The sequence below is a fragment of the Pteropus vampyrus genome, unplaced genomic scaffold (assembly GCF_000151845.1).
Source record: "Pteropus vampyrus isolate Shadow unplaced genomic scaffold, Pvam_2.0 Scaffold254, whole genome shotgun sequence".
In the NCBI taxonomy this organism is placed as follows: Eukaryota; Metazoa; Chordata; class Mammalia; order Chiroptera; family Pteropodidae; genus Pteropus; species Pteropus vampyrus.
This window is the reverse complement of record NW_011889035.1, coordinates 371,935-397,030: the sequence shown is the minus strand read 5'-3', so window position 1 is coordinate 397,030 and position 25,096 is coordinate 371,935. Positions and strand designations below refer to the sequence as shown.

Here is a 25,096-nt window from a genome sequence, read left to right as displayed (position 1 = left end):
AGCTGAAACTCCTCACTTGCTCCAGCTCCTATAGGACAGGTCAGCCAATGTTGCAGCATCTGCTTAGAGTTCTTGACCTCTTTCTTTGTTCTTCAGTCCTGGGAGTATTAGTGCCTTCCTGCTTTTGCTCATCTCAGGATGGCCTAAGCAACAGCCCCTATTTGGCTTCTCAGCTTGCTTATCACCTGTGTAACCAACTCATTGCATTAAAGTCTCTCTGACACTTGAACTATCTGAAGTGTTTTTTTTTCCCTAACTAGAAATAAGTGATACTTTTTGAAGCTGAATTTTCAGTTTTAAGCAAGCTTAAATTATTGCACATTAAGTCAAACAGATGGGAATCATAGAAGGAGATATGATTGGGACAAGAGAAAAGTTTGATTCCCTGAGCTTTCCCCTAGCACCTGACGTAAGGGGGTGAATATTCCTCAGCTAGTGTGTATTTATATCCTGAGGAAAGAGAGTTTTTAATGCTTCTCCTCCCCAGGCTGTTGGTTGGAATGTTAAGAGGGAGAATAGTCTTTATTCTTGTTGTTCAGAAGGATGTGATCTATACATGTTAGTTTCTCTTCCAAATAGGACTCATTACCATTATCCTGTTCTTTCTCCACTTGGATAAGTTGGGAGTGGGTAAACATCCTTTGGGCTTAGATTGCTGGTTCATCTTGATCTGGCAGAGGAGTTTACCTCCGCTAGGTATGCTAGAATAAGAGGTGGATGCAGTAAGTAGATGAGATTTGGATTACCTCCTTATGGGGAGGAGGTGATATGGTTGGATTATAGTGAGGTTTTGAAATTGAAAATATGGGAAAAACAGTATGTGTGGAAGGAAATAGAGCAGCAAGAAAAGGAAAGGATAGTAGATATATGTTTTCTTTCTTTTTTCCTTTCTTCCTTCTTCCTTCCTTCCTTCCTTCCTTCCTTACTTACTTACTTACTTCCTTCCTTCCTTCCTTCCTTCTTTCTTTCCTTCTTTTCTCTCTCTCTCTCTCTCTCTCTCTCTCTTTCTCTCTCCATTCTCTTCCTCCCTTTCTTTCTTTCTGATAGTAACTTGATTTTCCTTTGGGAAATCCCCTCCTTCTTACTCTCAGTGAAATGGTTTGGTAGTATTAACACTACCTCTGCCTGCAGGGTTAGGCATTTGACTCAGGCCTGGCCAATCAGAACACTGCACCTCCCTGGCAAAACAGAACACCACACCTCCATGAAAATGATTGTTCAGGGATGGCCACATGACCTAATCAAGCCTGTGAGATGCAAAGTTGTATCTTTTGAAAGCGAAGCATTCACTGTTGTTCATACTGGACTTGGAATTGTGAGGATCTAAGTCTGGCACTTCTAGCAACCATCTTGCCATCATGAGAGAAGGGCCTGCCTAGGAATGGAGCCCAATACCCAGGGAAGCAAAAGTGAGGGACAGAAAAGAACCAGTTCTTGATGATATTGTTGACCTGCTGGATTCAGCTGTGCCAAACCCAGAACTAGCTCCTGAACTTTTTAGTTACGTTAACCGGTAAATTTCTTTCTCTAAGCCTATTTAAGATATGTTTTCTTTCCTTCCTTTTCTCCTTTCCTCTTTCCCTTCCTTTTGCTGAAAAGAATATAGAGAAAGCTTCTATAAATTTGTGCAGTCTTTTATATGTTATTATATATTATATATTATTCTTTCTTTTTCCGTTAAGCTGAATGATCCCTAAGTATTATAAAAAGTGTCTATATATTCATGCGCATCCTGAAGCTAACGATGACTTAAATTTGGTAAAAAGGAAACTTAAAATACTATTTATATAAACAAACAAAAGCCCCCTTTAAATACTACTACTTGCAGGTCAGGGACAACAGCATTTGGTTTCAAAAATCTACGTTCAATATGTTTTCTTAATTTTCATGAAACAATGTTTTGTAATGTTATTGTTGCCAATGAAGTTGATGCTAGGGCACTACATGTACTTTGTCTATTATAGGGACTTAGGAAGTATATATAAAAGACCATACACTATCATTTACAACTCATGAAAGTTCATTAACGAATACCCAATGCAATACACTACTCAAAGTATTAGTTTCTTCCTCTCTAGTAGGCAAATATTTTCTTTATGAAATTCTATGATCTCACAGGAAAACGACCATTTAATAGCATATTCCAGCTTTTGATCCTTAGGACTTGATTTGTATTGTTAGTGGGCACCTACATCAGCATCACCTTTCTTTTTGTCCAAGTCTTCTTCTTGTTTACTTATGATGAATTGGGATTCATATGATTTAAATTTGAAGGAGATGGCTGCTTTGTTAAATAAAGTTGACTGCCAACATGAAAATTTTTAAAAGGTTAAGTGACAATGATTTCTTTATTTAAAAAAATTGCCTTGGGTTTTTTTGGTTAATTTCTCACTTAGCTTTGGGAAAAAATCAATAGCAGAGTTTTAGAGTTGGAAAGAAATGAAGAGCTATTTCAGGCCCATTTTGGGGAGAGGAAACATAGTTATAGAGATATTAAATGGAAATAGCGGAGAAAACATTTAAGAATTTGAACTGCCCTTGGCAACTACAGAGTAAGAAGAAGCTGAGGTGTTCTTTTTTTTGCACTCGTTTTCACTCTCATTTCCTCTCTCGGGTCTACTTCCATGGATACAAAATGAGATTCATAGATCATTTTAGAATTACATATTTCTTTCTCTTAATTTGCATGTATTTTATTTATTTTTATCGATGTTAATTTTATTTGTTTACTCTCCAACCTTCCAGAGTCATTGGACAGGGACTACATAAAATGTCAATTTTATTATTGCTCCATTAATAACACTAACAAAAAGGATAATGTCACACATTTTTGGCAGAGGAGAAAGGACAACGGAACTCGACAATATATTTCAACAGTGGAGCAAGAAAATTTGGTTAGAATGGTTCCCCTTGTCTCCTACAAAGTTCCATCTTTCTTTCAAATGCTTTAACTCTCAGGAAGAACTGTGTGAATATGCTCAGTGAGGCTGTGTTTACCTGGCCCTGTGTCTACTCAGCCTGTCTGACCAAGTGCCACACATTAGGCCAGGCAAAGGCCCACTATACCTGAGAATTAGGCAGTATTTCTCCAGTATTGAGGAGGTGCTGTGTATACAGGATCTTAATACAAACTTTCTAGCTGAACTAAAGAACACTAAAATGAGAAAAGTCAGCATTTCACTGTTAGAAGCCTCCCAGAGTATAAATTTGCCTGTCACTATTAATAGTTCTCAGAACATTCTGTGATGTAGCAACAGTATTGTTGGAGACTGAAAGTATGATTTCATATGGGAACCACTTCTGAAATTTTTAAAACTATTTTTTAACACACGAAATTACACACAATACAAAATATTTGTTTTACAAGTTGAAATCTTTACAGTTGTGGGTACAGTTACAGTAATGCAAGTAAATTAGTGCATTCACTTAGAGCAGTTATTTATCTTCATTGGGTTTAACACAAAGCTAAGAATGAATTATTTGCTTAAATTGCTTTCTAGTCTTTGAATTAAGAAAAAGAAAAATTACTTCTACCTCCTTTATAATATCGTCAGAAAGATAAACAATGCCAACAATTAAGTAGTCTGGTATTTTTATAAATGGGAGATTGTATTCCAATAGCTTTTAAATTATAAATCATAAAGTTTTGACTACATATGTCTATAAAATTATTATTTTATCTCAGCTTTCAGGAAAATTACGTCATCTTTGGTAACAGGCTGCCAACAAACAGAAACTATAGACTACACCATTTTTTCCAAAGAATCCTGTATTTTAATGAATAGCTGAATAAATAGACATTAATTATGAAATTCACATTAGATAGAAGAAAATCCAAACATTCTGATTGCTTTATCTCTTAAATTTGATAGCTACTACAAAACATACTATTTATGTTAGGGTAAAAATAAGCTGAATCACGGGAGTGTAACTGGGAAGTGCTAGCGGATATATACAGTAACATGGAGAAGCCATAAAAAAAAAGTATATGTACATAATTTTTCCTTAATTTTTTGCATGGAAAAACGCTGTTTTATAAAATGGGAAAACACACAGTAGACCACATGCAACAAGGACCAATACAATGTGCACAGCAGAATAATCAAATAAGACATAAAAACTATGGGTTTAAAAAAAAATCGGAGAGTGAAAAAAAAGGAAAGAATTGAAACCTGGAATGCTTTCTTATTGAGGTTTCAGAATATAAATTTGTCTAACAAGCCTCTTGACAGTTTTTAAAAGTTCCCACTTGACCACCTATGGATTAAGTGTAGAGCTAAAAATAAACCATCGTTATTATACAAAACTTTGTATATTAGCATACAAAAGGTAACAATTTACTTTTTGTATAAAATATAACCTTTTGATAGCATATTTATTTCACATATGTATAAATATAACCCAAAGAATATGTTTTAAGTATTTCTACCAAAATATTCTTTACAAAAGTTTACAAAACAAGTAATTCATTTGTATTTACAACCTAGCTCAGAAAAGATTCTGGCCCAGTGATATTGGTGTCATGTAAAAGAGAGTGCTTCTAGACATTTTAATGATCAGGAGAGGACTTTGCAGAACTTTCAAAATGTGTTCTTTTTAAGAACAGATATTTAAAGATTTAGTTACTAAATGACATCAGTTAAGTTACATTTGATAATTGAATACATGAGTATATAACTAAAAAGGCTGAAGATAACCTGTGTTCCTCTGTAATGAGGAAAAAGATAGTGATATTTTGCATCCATTCCAAATCAGCACACATCTTCCCCATCTTATAGCTGATCTGTATGTGGACACTGAGGTTAGATGACTCGACAAAAACTCTTTCTTTCTTTGATACAGTGCTGAGCCCTGAGGGAGAAAATGTGAATATGAAGGGTCCATCTAGCATGTGGCAATGATTCATCACGTCAGAGACAGAAGAATGAATAGACTGCTACTGACAGATCACACTCTACTTAGCTGTTTACCCAAAGAACATGTCCAAATAAGGACATTGTTTTCTCTCTCGATAATGCTTTCCTTCCAACTCTATGAAATAGATTTGTACCTACCCCTCCCCACCATTCCTGGTTCTGATCTTCTGCTTCTTATCTCCAACCAAAACATGAGGCCTTCTAATTTCAGTTTCGGTCTCCACACTTCCTTTTCTCACAAATCGGTCTCTGGTCATCAAAATATTCATGGTGGACCAAGCTCCATTTCACTCAGCTTGGCAACTAGCTAGCAGGCACCATGACAATAAGCAACACCCCAGGTTATTTGTGGCCAAATAAATGTCCTTTATAGCAATGCCCAATGGAGTGTTTTCTTTTTTAAATAGTGAAATTTGATGCAGACATGTGTGCGCTAATATTTCAGTATGATTTGGACAGGTCGTGATTGTATCTATGACTTGGAAACGGATTCAGAAATTGGTAGTGGAAGCCAATAAAGTGGGACAGCTCTGCATTCGCATCATTAGACACAGAATCTTACTGAAGTATAAGATATGTTGGAAAACTGAAAAAATGAGGGGTGAAGCTGGGGAAGAAATTCTATAACTCACTGGATGTTCTCTAGGTTCTCTGGCTTTTAGTTACTCAGGACACTGGTTACTCCAAACAAAACTATAATATTTCCATCTGGAAGTTTTAGGAAAACTAAATGAAAAGACAGAGTGAAAAGATTAAATCACACTGATATCTATGAGAACAAATACAGGAATTTGTTGCTTATTGCTTGGAACTAATATCTCCACATGACATGGGGTTTAAACAAGCTAAAAGTTCTATGACTTTTCTTTGAGGGAGAAAAGAAGCTTGGGAAGCCTATTTTACACAGCTAATTACACATCAACATCACAGTTCTGTTTGGATAAATTGGATACTGTGTCCTGAAGTTTAACAGGGAAAACTGATCCCAATGTTTTACTTTCAGGTTTGAGATTTAAAACAAGCATTTGGACCAAAATGTTCACCATTACAGTTACTTTCTGTTTTAAGCCAAGGCATCTTCATGTAGTCCAACTAAAAGTCAACAGTTGGCCTTTCCAGAGTCCTTGTTAAAATACTGCCTTTTAGTGCTTGGAGTTGGTGAATTGTCTCTCTTTCCTCCTTTAGGAATTGTTCCCCAAGATTTCATCAAGATTGATGTCTTTCATCCAGTCATCATTACCAGGCTCTGTCTTCAATAAAGAATCAATGAAATCAGCATCACTGTTTAGGGCAGGGCCCATGTTATCAGTTTGTTGGTTGAGAAAGTCAAAAGCTAAGTCACTGCCATGGTCAGTTCCTTGAAAAGCCCTGGAACTTTGGTTGGGTGAAGGAAAATTGCCCGGTGTCAGGGATGGTGGCTGGCTTATGCCTGTCCTTGACTGATTCAACCCTGTTCCTGACTGGTTTAAATTAGGCAAAATCTGTGTGCTTAGCTGATTTGGTCTGAGATTCAGACTTCTGAGTGGACCCATGGTTTGTCCATTCAATGTCTGGCCCATCTGGTTCATGGGTCTCATTTGCAGTGCTGGTGTTAACTGGTTCGGAGGAGCTACTGCCCTCTGGGGAAATTGCTGGCTACCTACAGCCTGCTGCAATGACTGGTTTGGAGTATAGGCTGCAGGTGTACCTGTGGAGAAGCGGACTCCTGTGGACTTCAAGGCTTCCTGCTGTTTGGTTGCTGCTTCTTGAGAGGCCCAGTTTGGTGCTGTTGTGTTAGATGTGATCATTACATTCGATGATCTCTGTGCTGGCATGCTTGCCATACTGTGGGTTAAATTTGGTCTTAATTGTGAATTGCCAACAGGTCCAGTTCCAAAAGTGGCCACATTGCTATTTGGCCCTAAGGTAGGTGGCCGTGGCATTAAAGGGTTGTTTTGATTTGCTATCAATTGGTTTGGGTTTCTCTGCTGGGTCAATTGATTCATTCCTGAAGTGATGCTACTGTATGTGCCAGGTTGATTACAAGGCAGATTTCCATACATCCCTATGTTTTGAACTGCTGTGGATAATGATGGCATTCTTGTTCCATGGGAAGTAGACATGAGGCTGGAATTTGGAGTTAAAATGGTGTGTGTTGAAACTGGGTTTGACAAAGTCTGGTTAGAGTTTAAACTCACTGTTGATGTGCCACCTAAGGAAAAGAAGATAGTTATATTAGTTCATAGCAGTAGGTTATTTCCTCTTTTGTATCACTTTGCAATAACTTAGCAGGCCTATGGCCCTGAAAATTATGTCCAATTCTTCCCCTGTATCATCCCTATTCAGGAAGCTGCCACAAGTGGCTCCAGTGTCCAAGGGTAAATTCCCAACTCTTTAACTATCTTAATTCACTGTAATCTATTTTCCAGTGATTATTTCCATATGAAAAGCCTTTTGTTCTAAGAGGTATACTTACTATTGCATTGTTATCTACACACTATGAGCTACTTTTGCTCATGCCATTTCCCTCTTCTGATGCCCTTAATGCCTCCCTGAGCCTTATCTTTTTTTTAAGGCTCAGGCCAAGGTCCAAGCTCCTTCATTAAGTTTTCCCTGATAGTCAACCCTCTTCTCTCCAGTAGCATTTGCTCTTCCAAGTTTTCATTTAGCACTTAGCTTTTATACTGGGAAATTCATGGATCCTCAAAGGGCCTGCCAGTTACATTGATGCCTGTCAGTAAATGACTAGATGTGGGGCCACCCAGTCACAGGCTGCTGAATAGAGGGGCTCCACACATCAGATAGTGATTAATCAACACATCGAAATCTTTCTGGCTTGGGGAGGTTAAAGGTGTCATGGAAAGACATCTTGAGAGGCAGAAACGGAATGCCAGAAATATTTTTTTAAAAGTACCTGCTGAATGACAAGTTCCTTGAGGGGAAGAATTTTTGCCTATTTTGTTCACTGTCATATTCTCCAAGTCTAGTAGATGAGGACAAGTAGGTATTCAATTGATATTGAATGAATGAATGAATGAATGAGATATTGAAGCAAAGATATAACTTGGAGAAAGATACTATTTTAAAGTACTGTCCCTGCAGAGAGGTAGGGAGGCCCAGGGAATCAGAGATACTGAGAAACAGAGGACTAGACACATACGAATATCAGAATAGCAGTGTATGAGTGGAGTATGGCTGCAACTGCAACCCCAGTATATTCCCTACTGCTTGAGGATAGGGAGCGTGGTACACAACCTGAAAGGCTGAAGGCCTTGCTCTTTTTTAAAATTATCTTCCTAACTGGACCACATATCTTTTGAAGGCAGGAATAGTCTGGGCCAAGTGATTATGATAGTACTGAAATTAAGATAAGAAGTAATAAAGAGTTTCTGTTGTGCTTGTTGCTTACTTTATTCTCAGAAGACACAGGAAGTGTAATGCTCTAGAGCAGTAGTTCTTACCCACTTGGGGTCAGCAGTTGGATGCTGAGGACCCCTCCCTTAGGAAAATACCCACATGCACTGAGAAAAAGACTTCTAGGTGCCTACCAAAGAGCCAACCTCCCTGTCTTCCTTAGAAACAGGGCCTTGAGTTTGTAGTAATGTTTCCAGCTGAAAAACCACATTTCCCAAACTTCCTTAGTTGTTTGAGGGTTGGAAGGGGGCGTATGAATGATTTTGGCTAAAGGTAGGAATTATTAGGTTAGAGTCCAAGAAACCTACTTTAATAAGGGAATCTGATCATGTTCACTGAAGCATTATTTACAATAGTCAAAATATTACATACACACACACACACACAATAGAATACTACTCAGCCATAAAAAGATGCAATATTTGTGACAACATGGATGAATCTTGCAGGTATTATGCTAAGTGAAATAAGTTAGATGGAAAAGGATAAACGCTGTATAATTTCGCTCATATATAGAGTATAAAACAAAAAAAGTAACAAACGTACTAACAAAACAAAACAAAAATAAATTCATGGATAAAGACAACAGACTGGTGGTTACCAGAAGGGAAGAGAGATGAGGGCAGAGGGGCGGGCGAATTGAGTAAAGGGTGTCAAGTATATGATAATGGAAGGAAACTAAACTTTTGGTGGTGGGTGCATAATAGTATACAGATATTGAATTACAATGTCATACACCTGAAATTTATATATTGTTATAACCAATGTTACCGCGATAAATAAAAAAAAAAAACTTTTATTTTTAAAAAGGGAATCTGACTCATTTGAGAGGCCATGTTAGTTTTTCCTTCTTCCATCTTTCAATCCGGAATCTGAATATGAAGGCTGGACATGTGGTGGACAAAAGCAACCCTTAGGATGGAAGTTACATGCTAAAGAAGGTAGAGTGGAAAGACATAAGAAGCTTGGATCCCAGATAACATGGTAGAGCCACTAAACCAGCCCCAGACTACTATCCTCGGGGTTCTTTTACGTAAATGGGAAAAGAAAAACTGGGACATCCACCTTGAATTTTATATATTTCGAAAGTAGCTTTCCCCAAACCTGCTGATAGGCCATGGTGTATAAGAAGCCAGGTTCCAAATAAATCTCTTCTCATCTCTCAACCTCTTTGAGGACAGAATCAATAGAAAATCCTGTTTTTGCTTTGAGGCAAAGTAATCTTAGAGAGTAGAATACATATATCCCATTCCTAATTTTAGTGGAAGAGGCAATCTGGTGCATTTGAAAGAGTTTAAATAAATTAGAACAATATATTTATAACGACACTTAACAGAACCAGAAAATATTAACAAACAGGGGTATTTACAGCCCCTCCTTCGTTAGGGAATCTTCTTTATGGCTTTCTTGACAGAGGAAGGTAACAGGTAAAGAGAAAACTTGGGAAACTCAAGGACCAGCTTAACTTACATGAGAAAGTGAAGGGCAGAAGAGGCTTGAACAGATGGTTAATGGGAGAAAGCAGGAGCAGTATAGGCTAGGTTAGGGAGAAGGCCTTTTGGAGTTCAGAGAGAGGGAGGAAAGATTTTAGGGGTAGTGCCTATCGCTTATGTTATGTTGAGAGATTTATTAAGAAGTTTTGCTTTGTATTTGAAATGCAATCCACCTTTGGAATTTTTGAGAGACTTCATAAAGACTTAATTTGCTCTTCAATTATTTCTCGGTGGTAGGACTATTTGTCTTAGGGACGTGAGCCCAAAGGTGGCGGCAAAAAGATTGAGCTTTATGCAAGTTACAAATGTGACTCAGGAAGATAGCTTGCACTATCTGAGTCAAGATACATTGCTGGGAGGAGAATGGTCGAACCTAGCAGTTAGAAAATATTTAATCTTTTTTGAATTCTCAGAGATAGTCTAGTGAGCAGTGAAATATATGAATACGGAACAAAAGTAAGCAGAAACTGATGAGAAGACTAAAAATATTCAAGTTTGGTCTTGACCTGAAAGTTATAGGGGAGCTAGTGAAGGAGTCTTAAGAAAAATGTTGCAATTAAATATGATAGGGAAAGGCGGAAATATTAAAAACTGAACAGTTTTCTTCTTTCCATAGTTACAATTTCTATTAATTTTTAAGAATACTTACCAGAATACTGAGCAGTTGGTTGCATATTACCCACATTTCTTCTTTGGTCTTTATAATCTGGGGGCGGCCTTGTCAAATGTCTGTTTATCTGATCTTGTGGAGTAATTTTCTCCTTGAAAACACAAATGAAAACATATTAAATTGCACTGTTACTTTCTCACTCGTAAAAATGTACAGAATGCTATTTAAACAAATAAGAATATGAGATTCATAGATCTTATTTAGTAGCCTTAATTCAGAGATAAATCCCTTTCATTACAATAAACTTCCCACATGGAAGTGTAATTTCTACTTCTCAACATTCAGCATGTGTTTGGGCTCTAGTAACTACTCTCATTTTCTATAATTTGCAATTAGATTTCAGTGAGGACTAAAATTCTGTGATTTTCGAGATGACAGTTCTAGTTTTATTTTGTAGCACACAGATATGCTTTGGTACTCATATATAATTCTGGTCCCACAGAGTGTAGAAGACATAAGATAGGATTTCCAGATAAAATATTGGACACGTGAGCATTCTGTATTTTTATTTGCTAAATATGGCAACCCTAGGTAGGAGACGTCAGGAGATAACTTACCATGTACTTCTATGGGCACTATATGCATATTACCTCATTTTTTTGCCCTCATAAACAACCCTTGAAGGTAGGTATGATTATTCCACTTCATAGATGAGGAAATGGAAACTTCCTTAGGCTAAGGAATTTACTCACGATCACATAGTGGTAGAACAGAAAGCAAATCTTGAGTCAAAAACTCAGGCTCTTTCCTGCCACACAATACAAGGGCCCCTTCACTTCTCTATTTCTCTGTGCCCCATTCTCAAAGCACAGAAATTTCCCCAGCTCCCTTCTTTTCTTCCTTCTGGAATTGCTCACCTTAAGACCTTTACAGTAGGTTTCTTTGGGAGCTGAGAGAGGAAATAGGGGATTTTTTTTTTTATATATATATTATCAGTGCCAAAGACCACCGGTTGCAGTGAGGGGGCATGCACAACATGGGGGACCTTGGGGTGTCTCAGTAGGAGGAGCGTGTTAGAAAGAAGCTATTATAAGATTTAGGCTTTGCTTGGGTGATTTAGGGAGGTCTAAGAAAATGAAGATTTGTTCTAGATTGTAAACTGTCAGGAAGTGAGGTTGATTTTATGAGTAATGAAGTAGCTGTTAGTCATTTAGTAAAAGAGGGGATTTTTGGTATTTTGTGGGTTGCACGGTGACCTTGTTTGTGTCTGTTTTTAGATAAAATTATGAAGTGGCCTTATGTTGTCTCATTTTATCATGGTCTTAGAGTAATCCTGTCTGAGGTGGTATTCTGTAACATAGTTTATGTCCAACAGAGAACAAATGGCCTGGCTGTGAGTTTCATATCAATTCTAGACATCAGGAGCTGCTTTTTTTCTTTCCCAATATGGATGAGGAAATTTTTAGAATTGCTTCCCTACAATTTTGTATGAACCCTGAAGTAACCTCCATTTTTAAAGATAAAAATAATTGACATAGGTAGACAGAGAACAATATAATAGAAAAGGCAGCAAATAGAAAAGAAAACCTTGTAACAGAGAGATGGATAAAATAATGGAAGCTAAATGAGGACTGCCTAACTTGGAGCCTACTTAAACCATGTACCTCTCAGTTTCCCATCAAATTCCAAACTTTCTAAGTAGAATAAATCTATTATAAAGGAAGGGAAAAATGGCTTAAAACAACAACAAACCAAATTCTAATTGTCGTTTCTAAGAAAAAGAACTTGAAAGACTCACAGGGTTTTTGGGGCATCGAGTAATTCATATAAAACACAATTTTGATGAGCTAAGTGTAAATGAATCAGAAACATATGAATTACATTTCTTTTAAATATGGGTTTACAAATTAAGGGAAAAAGTGGTTGGTGAAACTCTGTTTTTACTTAAAACCTAAATGTTTAAGAAACTGCTTGAGATGTTCTATGAACCCAAATGTGGCAATGTTCAACCATTCCTGTTGTAAACGATTGTGCAAGCTGACAATTTTGATTTTTGTGCCAAGCATGGGGCTTTCTGAAATCTTTTCTTTTTCAAAAGCATCTATTATTTTTTCTTATGTAATTAGGTGTTTCTGCTATTTATACTGAAGAAAACAGGATTCATGCATGTGTGATGTGTGGTATGTTGTGTGTGTGTGTGTGTGTGTGAGAGAGAGAGAGAGAGAGAGAGAAGATAGGGAAGGGGATTAAGGGAGTTATCAGCCCCTCGATTCCCAATTAAAAACTAGATTTCAAATCTGGACTTATTTTTATGGATATTCAACCTAATAATTGACTTTTTATTCCTCTGAGTGCTAAATTAGGTTGCTCAAAGTATTAACATATACATCTCTGGAAACTTGAATTTCTTAAACTATTTGTTCACAAATGAGTTCGATTCTTGGCCTTGCATTTGGGCTATCACAGAACCACCACGTTGTCACTTGTGCTGAAGAGCAGCAAAGACCATTCTCCAATACTGAAAGGAGACTGCTTCATTTGCAAGAGAATAATATTCCCATTCTATGAAAGTGTAAACTCACAGGAATCCCTGAGATTACTTTTGCATAACATCAAATTTAACTTATTAACTAATGTCTCATGATAGTCCAATATTTTGGGCCTGAAAACCTAATACAGAGATAATCTTCTGATGCACTTACCTGTCCTGCTTTGGTTTCACCATATTGAAATGTAAAATGTGAATAATTCTCAGACTTCCCTCACACTCTTATTGTGAGGATTAATCCTTTAATTCTGTAAAAGCTCAGCATGATGCCTGGTACATAGTAGGTGCAGAAAATATGTTGGTAATTATGATGCCCATTGTAATAAGCACTACTCATCTTCCCTCTTTGTGCTTCATTGGTGGGAGACTGATAGAGTATAAGGATAACACACTTTTATGAAGAAATGTCTCAATTTAGGTGCCTATCTGGCCTTGCCAGTTGACTGCAAATGACTACAAAGCATATGCTAATGTAAAGTGGTATCAAAGACTGTTTCTTCCTGGATATGCTAAAAAGCATGGGCAACCTCAATGGCATCTAAATAAAGAGAAATGTGAATGGTTTATAAAAATCGCAAAAACAGCAGCCTCGTTCTCATTCGTCTCTCACAGCTTATGCCACTGCCCTTTGCACCTGTCCCAGTAGTGACTCAGCTGGGGCCCAATGGGAGGTAGGCCAGTGTCAGAACCAGACCCTCATGGAATGTTTCATTGCCTTTTAGTCAGAGCTGAAAATCCAGAAATTCAATCTCTGCATGTTATAATCCAACAAATGTGTACTATTGATGGGAATAATGACAGGGTAACCAATAAGTCAATCTTAGATTTTACATTTTTGTCTTCTACTGCCCTTGTTTCTAAGCTGTTAAGTTTATCAGGATAAAAAATAAAAAATGGAAGGAGTAGGTGGGAGAACTGGGGTTTTCAAAACTATAATTTATAGAAAAAATCATATGTGTCACGTTACGATCCAGTCAGTGGTTCTCCTACACTTTATACTGTAGGGAAGTACTCAAAGTCACCTGAAGATTTATTTCTAACTATTGCTTATTCGAGGTCAAATAAATTTATTTCTAGTTCTTCTTATATGTTCTGCACTCCCAACTTACTCCATGTGTCATTCCTTAAAAAACATAAATAATTTTATATTATTATGTATACTTTTCATTATGCATTAAATATTTCATGATGAAATCTCAAACCAACAAATATACATAGAGACTGCATTTTTGGGTCTCTGGACCACTCTCCAACTGGAACAGTGGAACTCAGTACTCTAACCATCAGAATCCTACAGTCCTTCAGTACCTCTCTTGGGAGACTGTCCCCAAACTCTCCAGGTTGGATTTTATCCTTTCCTCCATGACATTTTCCCTTACGATGTTTATACCTTTTTATAATGCCAATCTGAATCTAGTACTTCCTTCTTTAAAATCCTTAATGTATTCCCCATTGTTTTTCAGACTAGAAATTCTGATTTTTTAAGCTCTATCCTCTGGCCTCTCATTTCTGGCCTCCTTGCCTATCACTTCCCTATTCCAGTGCACATTCTGTGCCTCAGCTAACATAATATACAGTGTACCTCGTTATCTCTGAGTTTCAAATATGCTGGTTCTTCTGGCTGTAAACTCCCTTCTCTCTGGCTCTTTACTTATCTCCTCCTTCACCTTCTCATCTTCAGTAGATAGAACTTCCTCTAGTAGTTGCCGCATCACAGCATTTAATCACATGCATTATAACCGCCTATTTATTTCACCTCCTTAGTGGTCTCTAAGCTCCTTAAGGACAAAGACAGGGTCTGACTTGTTTATGGCTATATTCCCATTGTAAATTAATAAATTTTTTTCTGAATGAATTATAGAGCTTATTACATCCTGGATTTCTGACTCTTGCTGCAAAGCTCCTTGAGTATAAAATTTTTTTACTTTTTTTTCTCTTTATTAACCTGGAGATGGTCAGCTTTGTTCCTTTCTTCTTTTGTTTGGCCAAATACTTTGAAGGAAGAGAATGAAACTTGGAGATAGGGTCTTAGTCTTAGGAGGCAGGAAGGGTTTGGGTCAGTTGTTGATTGTATGAGTATGTCTGAGAATACAGAAGGGATGCACCGGTAAATATTGAAGCAGGGTTAATACTTGGGTAATGTGTGAGAAATGACGGCCTTGCCTTTCTTTAAGGCCACTTCAGTGTGATGAAAGTGGGATATATTTTCAAATTTTTTTGAGAAAAAATTTTGAGATGCTTTATTTTGGAAGCCAGATTTTAAGTTTTGAAACTCCATACTGGCTTTTAAAACTGCTTTTAGAACTCTTTTATCTCTAATGTCAATGTGGATTTGAGTTGGTTAGAGTTCTGTCCACTATTTCTGCCCCTCAGGGCTGTGGCACAACATTGGTTTCTTGGGCCTGATTTGAAAGCCATATTGGTGGTTCTAAACGCTCCCTGGCTGGGCAGGGTTAGCTAGCTGAGGTGCTGTGCTTTCCAACTGCCCAGCAGCTGGTAAATCAAGTTGCTTTTTTTTTTTTTCTGTAGCACTTCACATGTATAGAATTAGCTTCTCTTATAGCCAGGACACCCTTGTTGCTGTCACATGAGTAGGCGCAGAGAAAAGAACAATAAATAGGAATGGAAAATAATGAACTCCTTCTGTGGAGCCAACAAGTACGGGCAGTATAAATTAGGAGAAAGTTTTACCGCATCGACCAGCATCTGCTGCTGGAGGAGAAGCTGCTGTTTCTGCTCCATGATCTGCCTCTGTAGAGTCTGTTTCTTTCCCATCAATTGCTGATTCAACAGTGATTGCTGAGAGTTCATGTAACCACTTCCAGTGTTTGGATTTGAGCAGGGGCTGGGACTTGGACTGGGGCCCGTGTTCTGGCCTACCACAGAATGTTGATCCTAAAGAAGAGAAAGCAGGGGGGTGGAAAGCTACTGTGAATTAAATGAAGAAAAATGTAGCACAAAGATCATAAGCTTAGATTCCGAACATTTTTCATCTAGTTGAGATCAAACATGCTTAATGAGTTGGAGATCAGAGAATTGCTTTTCAAGAGTAGAAGCAATAATTGCATATCACAGCAACCAAAGCAGCTGGGTTAATGACACTAGGGGACTGGAAAAGCTCCCACATGACTCTGATGGTAGAACCTCCACATTCCAGAAGGTGTTTACAGAACCTCAAAAAAAAAAAAAAAAAAAACCTACCATAAAAACATATGGCAAACCTCTCAATTGCTCAGGAGCAAACACATCATAAAATAACAAGTTCTTCCTTTTCCCTAAAGTTAGCACATATCAGTGCTGACCCTGCAATGAAAATTAGGTTTAAATTCGCATGTTTTAAAAGTTAAATGACCATTTTGAACAGAAGGGGCGAGCTTTCTATAAGGCAGGAAGGCCTGTGAGTTGTTTTACAAACACTTAGAAACTTGAAAGGGACTTCATTTTTCAGACTTGTTAATTTTGTTCCCTGGTCAGTAAGTCAGAAATCTCAGTGCTTAATCAGTGAAAGGACACCCAACCAATTGACGATGAGAAAGTATTGATTAAAAACTCACATCATATATTAAATAATAATGGGTATTGGTGAATTGTCATTCTAATTTGAAATCTCTATCAATCTTTAGGTATTGACAGGTCAGGACCCTACAGGGCAGAAAGTTAATCCAGCCAAATAGTTTTATTAATCCCAATGATGTGTTTATGATTGAGCTGTGCACTGTAGGGATTATAAGAAAACTAGAAAACATTGTTTTCACCTTGGTGAGTTTATTATATAATTCAGGAAGAAATTACATTCTTACGTGTACAAGAAAATACAGAATCCAGTTTTAGATTATATGATACAAGTACTATGTCAAAGGTCTGCACACTTTGATGATATTCATTTGGGAAGCAGATGCCCTCGCCTTGCTCCAGAAATTCTGAGGCTGTAGGTCAGGTACCTGCTCAAGTGATTCTAATGCTCATTGGTCCAGGAAATGCTCTTTGAGAAACACTGGATATATAGCAATAAAATTCGATGCTCATTGCCCAACTGGACTGACTGTGTGAGGTTACGAGAGAGTAAAAAGATGAAGCGACTCTCATGATGACTGTAGTAGTAGTAGGTACTCTATTTGTGGAAAGTCTCTTCCCTTTTATCTCCTTCTCTTTCTTTAGTTATCTGCTGAGTTAAAAAAAAAAAAAAAAATCGCCAGTCCAAAGCCTGGAGATGTAGGAAGCATGGCCTTGCTTTAATAATCCCTGGGGCTACAGAGCTCACCAACTGCATCAAATGCAAAGAGATACAAAATAATCTTAAGATGCCCATTCACTGAAGCTTGTTATAGGCTAGTCACTGTGCTCAGCGCTTTACATGATTTATCTCATTTACCCCTCCCAACGAAACAATGAGCAAGAACTATAGCATTATCATCCCAATTTTGCAGATGTGAAACCTCAGCTCAGAGAGATCACAGAGGTAAGTCATCAGGGAGGATTTGAAGCCAGGTCTGTTTGACTGCAGAACTCCAGTTCTCTGTCACTATTGTCACTTTATCGTCTCTCTGTCGAGACGAGAAGCTTTGAGGAGAAAGATTTTCACACCTCTGTCAACTCTTCTGTTCATGAAGCAAATGTTTATTGAGCACTCCCTTCAGGGGTGAGCCCCCTCAATCAGATACATGGAAGAGAGTATGATGGAGAGAAAGGCAGGGCTGTGGAGAATGGGGGTGGGGCAGTCCTCAGCAGTTAATTAAAAATAATTGTCTCTGAGTTTAAGTACATCTCCTGAGCAGTGTAATGAAACCACCCACTCACATGTCTGCTCTATATGCCTAGTCATTTCTCTCAACTTTAAATCCACCATGGCTTTTGGGAATGATTTTATCCCACATGTCCTACAAGCCACTAGGAATGTGGGCCTGAAGACAAGCATGTGAGCATCATAAACAGAATGGGACTAGATGAAGATCTGTGAGTTGAGTGCTTTTGGAGGGTGAGTGGAGTAGGACATAGATGGAGGATTGAGTGTTGAATCTTTGGTCCACCCACACTAGGAAGAGGTGGAGTCAGAGAAGTGTAAAGACAATCAGAAGTGATAGTGGAGGAATCAAGGTGAGAGAGATATATTGGAGACAGGGGTTAGCCTTCCATTCTCCACTCCAACTTGAGTAGAAACAGGCTGCTATTTTTTGTGATATGATTTGGAGTTTAGTGCAAGACTATGTGAAAAGAGGATTTTATGTTTTAAAAATATGGTTAACAAACATATGTAGGAAAATTAAATTTACTTTTCTTTTAAGTTTTCTTTGCATGGTCATGCAGTCGACAAGGCCATGAGCTCTGGAGACAGGCCTGTTGTAATTTATATCCCAGTTCTGGCTCTTATTAGCTGTGTGATCTGGGAGAAGTTAATTCGCCTCTATCAGCCTCAATTTCCTTATTTGTAAAACGGGAATGACAACAGTGCTGACTTCACAGGGTCTCTATGAGAATTAGAGGAGATGATACAATGCTCCAAATATTCAGCACCTAGTAAGCACTTAATAAACGATAATTTCTCATGATTGCTATAGTTATTTCAATACAAAGGAGCAACAGTCTGTTTATCTGTTTGTTGAGAAGCAAGAGAGACAGGTCTTGCAGGCTGCAGAAAGCTGTTTTATGTGTCAACTCTATCAGAAACGTAGCGGTCTCAATTACATTGTAGATTGCGAGCTCCCTATGGACTCTGGGAATTCCCTCCATCCTCCTGCCTGGAGATGTCAAAAGATGAGTTGAGTGTCATTCTCTGACAGATAGTCTTTTGGAGCGTGCTTCTTTTATGTAGGTTAGGGGCTCAGCTCAGGGCCTGGATACTTTGTTCTTTACTCTGCTGTTTTTTATTTCTTCACATCCAATTATTTATTAATAGAGCAACCAATATACATATACTAAGTATTGTGCCTTAATTTCTTCACTTGTTAAATGAAGGCGATTCTATTAATGACATAAAATTAGACCAGATGAAATTTAAAACAGTTCCAGGCACTTGGTGCTTGATAAATTTTAGCAGTTAATATTTTTCTTATTTACTAATTTTTGTATTATTTTGTATATGGCAGAGAAGTGTAGAAACAATGAACTCTGTGGAGGAGCTTATGCTGTAAGTGTATCTGGATGGCAGGTGCAGTATGTTTGGCTCCCATTGTGTTTCAAACACAGGCTGGCCCTTGTGCTCTCGGGTTGGCCACAGTTCCCACTATTCCCTATTTTATTATCTCCATCCATTTTTCTCATTTCTCTTACTGGCTTGGCCTATGTAGGCATTTGAAGCTGTAATCTCTGGCTTATAGTTTACTTGGGAAACTAAACCACACATCACTTCTCCACTGTGCACTCAGTCAAAGCCATTACAATAAAAAGCAATGCATAATAATTTCCCTTAGGTGTTATGACACCTATTAGGCCTTAGAATTAAAACCCAGATCTCCTAATGCCCAGTCTAGTTGTCCATGCAGCCATTCATCCATAATGAGTTTGATGAATTTTACTGAATATCTACTATGTGCCGGCAGTTTTCTATTTTTATTTTGGAGATTAAAAAAGTATTTAGAAAGGGGAAAATGAAGAGAAAAAGAGAGTGCTTAATGTTGGCAGAATTGGTGAACTTCATCAACATAATTTCCAGTGAAATGTGGAAAAGCACACTCCTCTAAGATTTATGAAAGATCTGCACGCCAAGAAAATGTAAGTATATCTCTTTCTCTCTCTAATTAAACAGATGGACTGTGCTAAATCTAGTTTCATTCCTTCACAATACCAAGAGATAGCAGAATAAGAAATAAACTCTCTTTTGGAATTTTGCAGAAGGTTTTTAAACCTTGTAGTTTCTAGCCCCTGGGCCTTATAATGTACTCTACCATACACATTCTTTAAATTCATGATCAAAGTAATATTTGGCTGCTGCAACATTTTTTTGCCCTTATGTTAGCTATGTAACACAAAACACCTCCTTACACAGCTTGCTGTCATTGCCAAGATGTTGTGCAAATGTTAGTACATAAAATATTTTGAAAGAAAAGTATGCTTGGATGTGTTGGCTTTGATTTCCATATTCAGCCTCAGTCTTTGCCTTACACTTAGCCCATGTAGAACTTGACTTAATAGAATTCATTTGTTTCCCCCTCAGCACTCACTTTCTGCTCAAGAGCTTATGAAGGCCATGATAAACATGACACATCCTCAGCTTGTACATGAAAGTGTGTGTGTGTGTGTGTGTGTGTGTGTGTGTGTGTGTGATTGTGAATGAATGAGGTATTTCCATTGATGTAGTATTTTATACTAGAAAACCCAGTTTTCTAGAGAAACAAGTTAAATATCGATTTGGCAGCAAATAAACGCCACACGACTAGTTCAAATCATGAACTTGAATGATCTTTCGTTTTGCATGTTTTTTGTTTTTTGCACCTACCAATAAAATTATAGTATTTATGCTAATCTACAAAGTAGGCTTCTGGTCCCATCCTCCCGGGATTTAATATAAATTTACACTTATTATGCTCTTATAGATTTTCTACATCAGTGTGAGTGTGTGTATGTGTGTGTATCTTTAGGATTTTAAAGTCCTTTTGTAGTATTAGTTAAGCCACTAAGTTAGAGTCTTATGCCAGTGCTTGAATATGGTTAGGGCTTCTTGATCCTTGTCCAGCACAGGACTGCTAGACCAATGAAAACATGTCTGTATTCTTTTAATAAAGTTCTGCCAATAATCAAGCTATGTCTTTAGAATTATTATCTTCACTTTGCTTTTATTCATTCATTCAACAAATATTTGCTGAGCATCTATTATGCAGCATGCATTCTTCTAGGTCTTGGGGATCAAAGTCCATGCAGCCTACTGGAGAACTCCACAGGTTATCTATACTTTCAAGTTTTCCAACTGGGCTATTGATGGGAAATTTATTGTCCAGAATGGTCTCAAGGGTGTTAGGAGACCATTTGGTAAATCGGGTATATGATGACTCAACCTTTTAGGTGGAGGTAATCAGAGCATATTCACAAGTAAGTGGCAGTGTGTAAGGTTGACTGATGTTTATAGGAAGCTGAATGCACGTTTTAATGTATGGAAAACATGATAAAACAATGCTTTTCCAAATTTGTTATATTGTTGACTCAGAATCTTGTTCATGAATCACCATGTGAAGTACTAACACAAAAAGATTGCAAACTATGTCTATAAAATCTGACAGAAGATTCAGGAAACACTTGAACCTTTTTACATGGGCACCCCTTTTCCTTAGAGGACAAATTACCTGTCCTCCCTAAAATTACCTATATTTCTCTTAAAGTCAGTTTGAGGTCCTTTTAAAAAAAAAAAGTCCAAGCTTAAAAATTAGAAATAAATCTCACTATTCTAGTTCTAACAGCAAATTTACCAATACCATCTTTTAAAAATTTTCAAGAATAAATATTTAAAGTAACAGTATATATAAAGTAAATCTTATAAATCTCAATAAACAAATACTAGAATGTAGGCCTGGCTCCTGGGTCTATTTTGATAAAATGTGTCTGTAAATCATGGTCAATATGTGAGAGATGTTTTTAAAAAATGTTAATATAAATGCTAGATTACCTCTTCCTTTCATTTTAATGGAATATAAGAGCTCTGTTAAGCAGGACTGATTTTAGCAAAAGGTAGGACGGGGTCCAATTCAACATGTCCTAAAGCAGCGAACACAAATGTCCCTGGTTTCACCGAAGTAGGTTGGAATATTAAGACTCATTGAATTCAGTCAGTTTTACTGTTAAAGCAGTTCTGTGAGCTGATCAATGACACAGGAAGTTTCATAAAGCAAGCAAAGTTATCAGGCAGGACTTGTTCTTAATATTAAAAGGAAACTCTAAAAAATATTTGTCTTGCTCTGGGCATCTGGGTAAAATGGCTCTCTGTTTCTCTTATTTTAGAAGGGGGATATATAATGATTTTTTTCCCCCCACAAAAATGAAGTAACTTGGGATCTATGAGAGTATTTTGGCGTGAGATGACTGCCTTTTCTTTTTCTTGGCTTCCAGAGCTAGGCATCTGCAATTTGCAAAACAAATTCAAGATAAAGTACCCAGCTGGGCAAGTTTGTACAGCAGATCTCACAATCTTTCTTCCCCCCCACCCCCTTCTCTCTTTCCCTTTTTCCTCTTCTTTCCCTGTCTCAGTGAATTAACTGATCAGCTGTTCCTCCAGGCTATTTATCTTCTGAACTGTCTACTTATGAAGCCATTTATTCATCTCTATGCCTGAGAAACAAGTTGCCTTAACTGTTTCAGACTCCTTACAAGCTGGCAAGCCCACTTAAGTTATGTATTTGGGACATGACTAGTGAGGTGGCTGTGGATAATGAAAATAATGGAACAGTTCTTTGTTTCACACAAATAACAATGACAACAAAACAATGATCAGGAAACCATCCAGGAAACAACTTTTAAACAGAAAGACTGACGGGATAAAACACTGCTATCTTCAGGCTGCCAGGATTTTATTTCAAGGGTCAGTAAACTATGGTATGACTTGATTGGTCAAATCCAGCTTGCCACCTTTTTTGGTAAATAAATTTTATTGGAACATAGCCATACACATTCATTTACATATGGCGACACTACAACAGCAGAGTTGAATTGCTGTGACAGAGAGCTTATGGCCCATAAAGACTAAAATATTTACTATTTGGCCCTTTATGGAAAAAATTTGCTGACACTTGCTCCTTTGGCTGCACCAGCAAAGTAACGCTACATACTTTGTTGTTGTTGTTGTTGTTGTTTTACATTAACTTGATAAAACGCCTTAGAGAAAGAATTCAGCAATCCTTAGAAGGAACTGGCAAGTCAGATATAAGAAATATCTATCACGAGATCTGCACACAGTAGATCTATCATGAGATCTCCACTCCAGCCACCATTACAAATAGCGGGAACTGAAAAGCAGCTTATAGATCTTTCATCCACCTTTATTTCGCAGATGAAGACACTGCCCAGCAAAATTAAGGAATTGATTCACACAAGGTCACAAACCTAACGAAATGATGAACACATATCAAAATCTAGGAAAATTAGGAGAAATGAATGAAATAAAATCTATTTGCCCGAGAGAATTAATTGTAGCTTGTCTGGTAGAACTGGCTTGTTATGGGTAATGGGTGGGGGAGAGGAGATGTTGAAAAGTGAAGTATGCAAGCACAGGAGAATGTATTTGGATTAGTAATTTTCTTTGTCTTTTGCAATTATAAACAGTAGCTGCTCTTCCCGCTTCTATTTAATAGGGTATTTTTCTTTTCTTGCTTAGAACCTTCTCTTCTACCCTGCAGAGAAACCCTGATCATATGTTTACAATCTGTTTGGTCGAAATGATTAAAATGAGTTTTGTGGTCACCGTAGAGTTCGTCCTTCAGATGTTACCTAATTTTCAACTCACCAGGACACTGCATCTATTCTTAGCCTGTGGGGTGGACACTTATTATGGGTTGGCACAGAAGAACAGTTCCATGGGCGAGGAGGCAGCATTTACGCGGGAGAGTGGCCAGGAACAAAACGTCACTGGGTCAGGGTGGAGTGGGAAGAGTTTGGTAACTCAGAGGAAGGAATGAGAAATTTTTCTTAAAAGAGGAGCTCGTCAACTTTAGAAGGGCTCTTTGTGGCAGACCTGAAATTTCTGCTCTGTAAGTTAGCTTTTCGCTTTCTGTCCCTAGAGCAATGGTTTCACACTGTTCTTTGGATAATGGTGACTTCTGAGGATTTTATAAAGCTACGGATTCTGTTCCTTCTCCCATCTCCTCAAGTATATATACAACTAACAATTTTGTCTACAATTTCAGGGAGTTTACAAGTTTTCTAAACATCCACAGGCCATCCATCCATAGACTTTAGGCTGAGAACTCTGCCCCCATCCCCTCAAAGGTTAGTGTTTATGAAAGTAATGAAATGACTTCCCCTTGGATATATCTTTTACACTGCTTTCCTAGCTTCAGACCATCCGTGGCTCCTCATTGCCTTTGGGATCAAGTTCTAACTCCTGAGAATAGAGTACAAAGCCCTCCATAATTTGGCTTCTGCATCTTTTTCCAGTCTCATCTCTCAACACATTCTTCCTTCACTCTATGCTATAGAGATAGTAACTTATCCGCAATTCTCTGAACTCAGAGAGATTTCTCCACTCCGTGCTCACATCCCCTCTGCCTGGAGCATTCTTCCCTTGCCCCTCTTTACCCAGTGAGCACCCATTCTTTCTAGGCTCAGCTCAGATGCCATTTTTTTCAAGAAGTCTTCTCTGACCTCCCAAGGCTGTTCAATGCCCCTTTTCTCTGTTTCTATAACACTCGGTACTGGCCCGTGAGGTAGAATTTGTCATTCTGTATCACAATTGTTTGCTTATATCTATCTTTCATTATAAATGATTGGAAGGCTGAGATGTTCATCACAATATTCCGAGGGTAAAGAGGATTCTTTGTAATTTTTTTTTGTATAAATAAACAAATGAATAAGCAGTCTGAAGCAGAAAAGGGGACAGAACTTTCTGCTGAAAATGCTAGCTCTTTTCCAAGGCAATAGAAAGCCAATGTAGGAAACAAAGGCAAAGGTTGGGCAACATTGCTAAATCTAGTGCTGCTTTTATGGGTGTGCCACCTGAGAAGGGCCCATGGCATAAAGGATGTTGTAGGAAGAAAAAGAGTTAGCGGTGAGTGATGATGAAGATCATGATGACAATAACAATGATGATGGTGATGATATGACAATGACGACGATGATGATGATGTGAGTATATCTTGGAAGGCACATGAATGGATACGATTTCTATTCATAGCTATCATTTTGTGAAAGCTATGTAGCAGACCATGTGTTGAGGAATTGCCATTTATTATCTCATTTAATTTCCATAATAATTCTGCTTTAATTATTATTCCCATTTTAAAGATGAGGAGATAAGGTTTAAGAAATTTCTCTTTTTTTACATGTATGCCTTTAAAATGCAAAGTATGTAAAACATTAATAAAATAAGATAATAGGCAAAATATTTTGAAAACATCCCTCTGTTCTAAAAGCAATTTGAGTGGGTGGGCAGCAGTAGTGAAAAGTGGATTCTGGGATCAGATAGAACTGGTTCAAATTCCAACTCTGCTTTTTCCCAAGT

General features: G+C 37.7%; 1 protein-coding gene across 2 annotated transcripts in view; it reads right to left on the bottom strand.

The window, feature by feature from the left end:
• Positions 1–3,301: 3,301 nt before the first annotated feature.
• Positions 3,302–25,096, bottom strand: part of MAML2 (mastermind like transcriptional coactivator 2) — a 333,389-nt gene continuing 311,594 nt past the window's right edge. The window contains exons 3-5 of one of the 2 annotated variants that reach the window (XM_011374723.2): positions 15,652–15,855; positions 10,452–10,563; positions 3,302–7,107 (exon numbers count right to left, since the gene is read on the bottom strand). In XM_011374723.2, coding sequence (XP_011373025.1) covers positions 6,098–7,107; positions 10,452–10,563; positions 15,652–15,855 — 1,326 coding nt within the window. In that variant the 3' untranslated portion in view covers positions 3,302–6,097. The remainder of the gene's footprint in view (positions 7,108–10,451; positions 10,564–15,651; positions 15,856–25,096) is intronic. The other variant, XM_023520259.1, reaches the window with a different exon arrangement.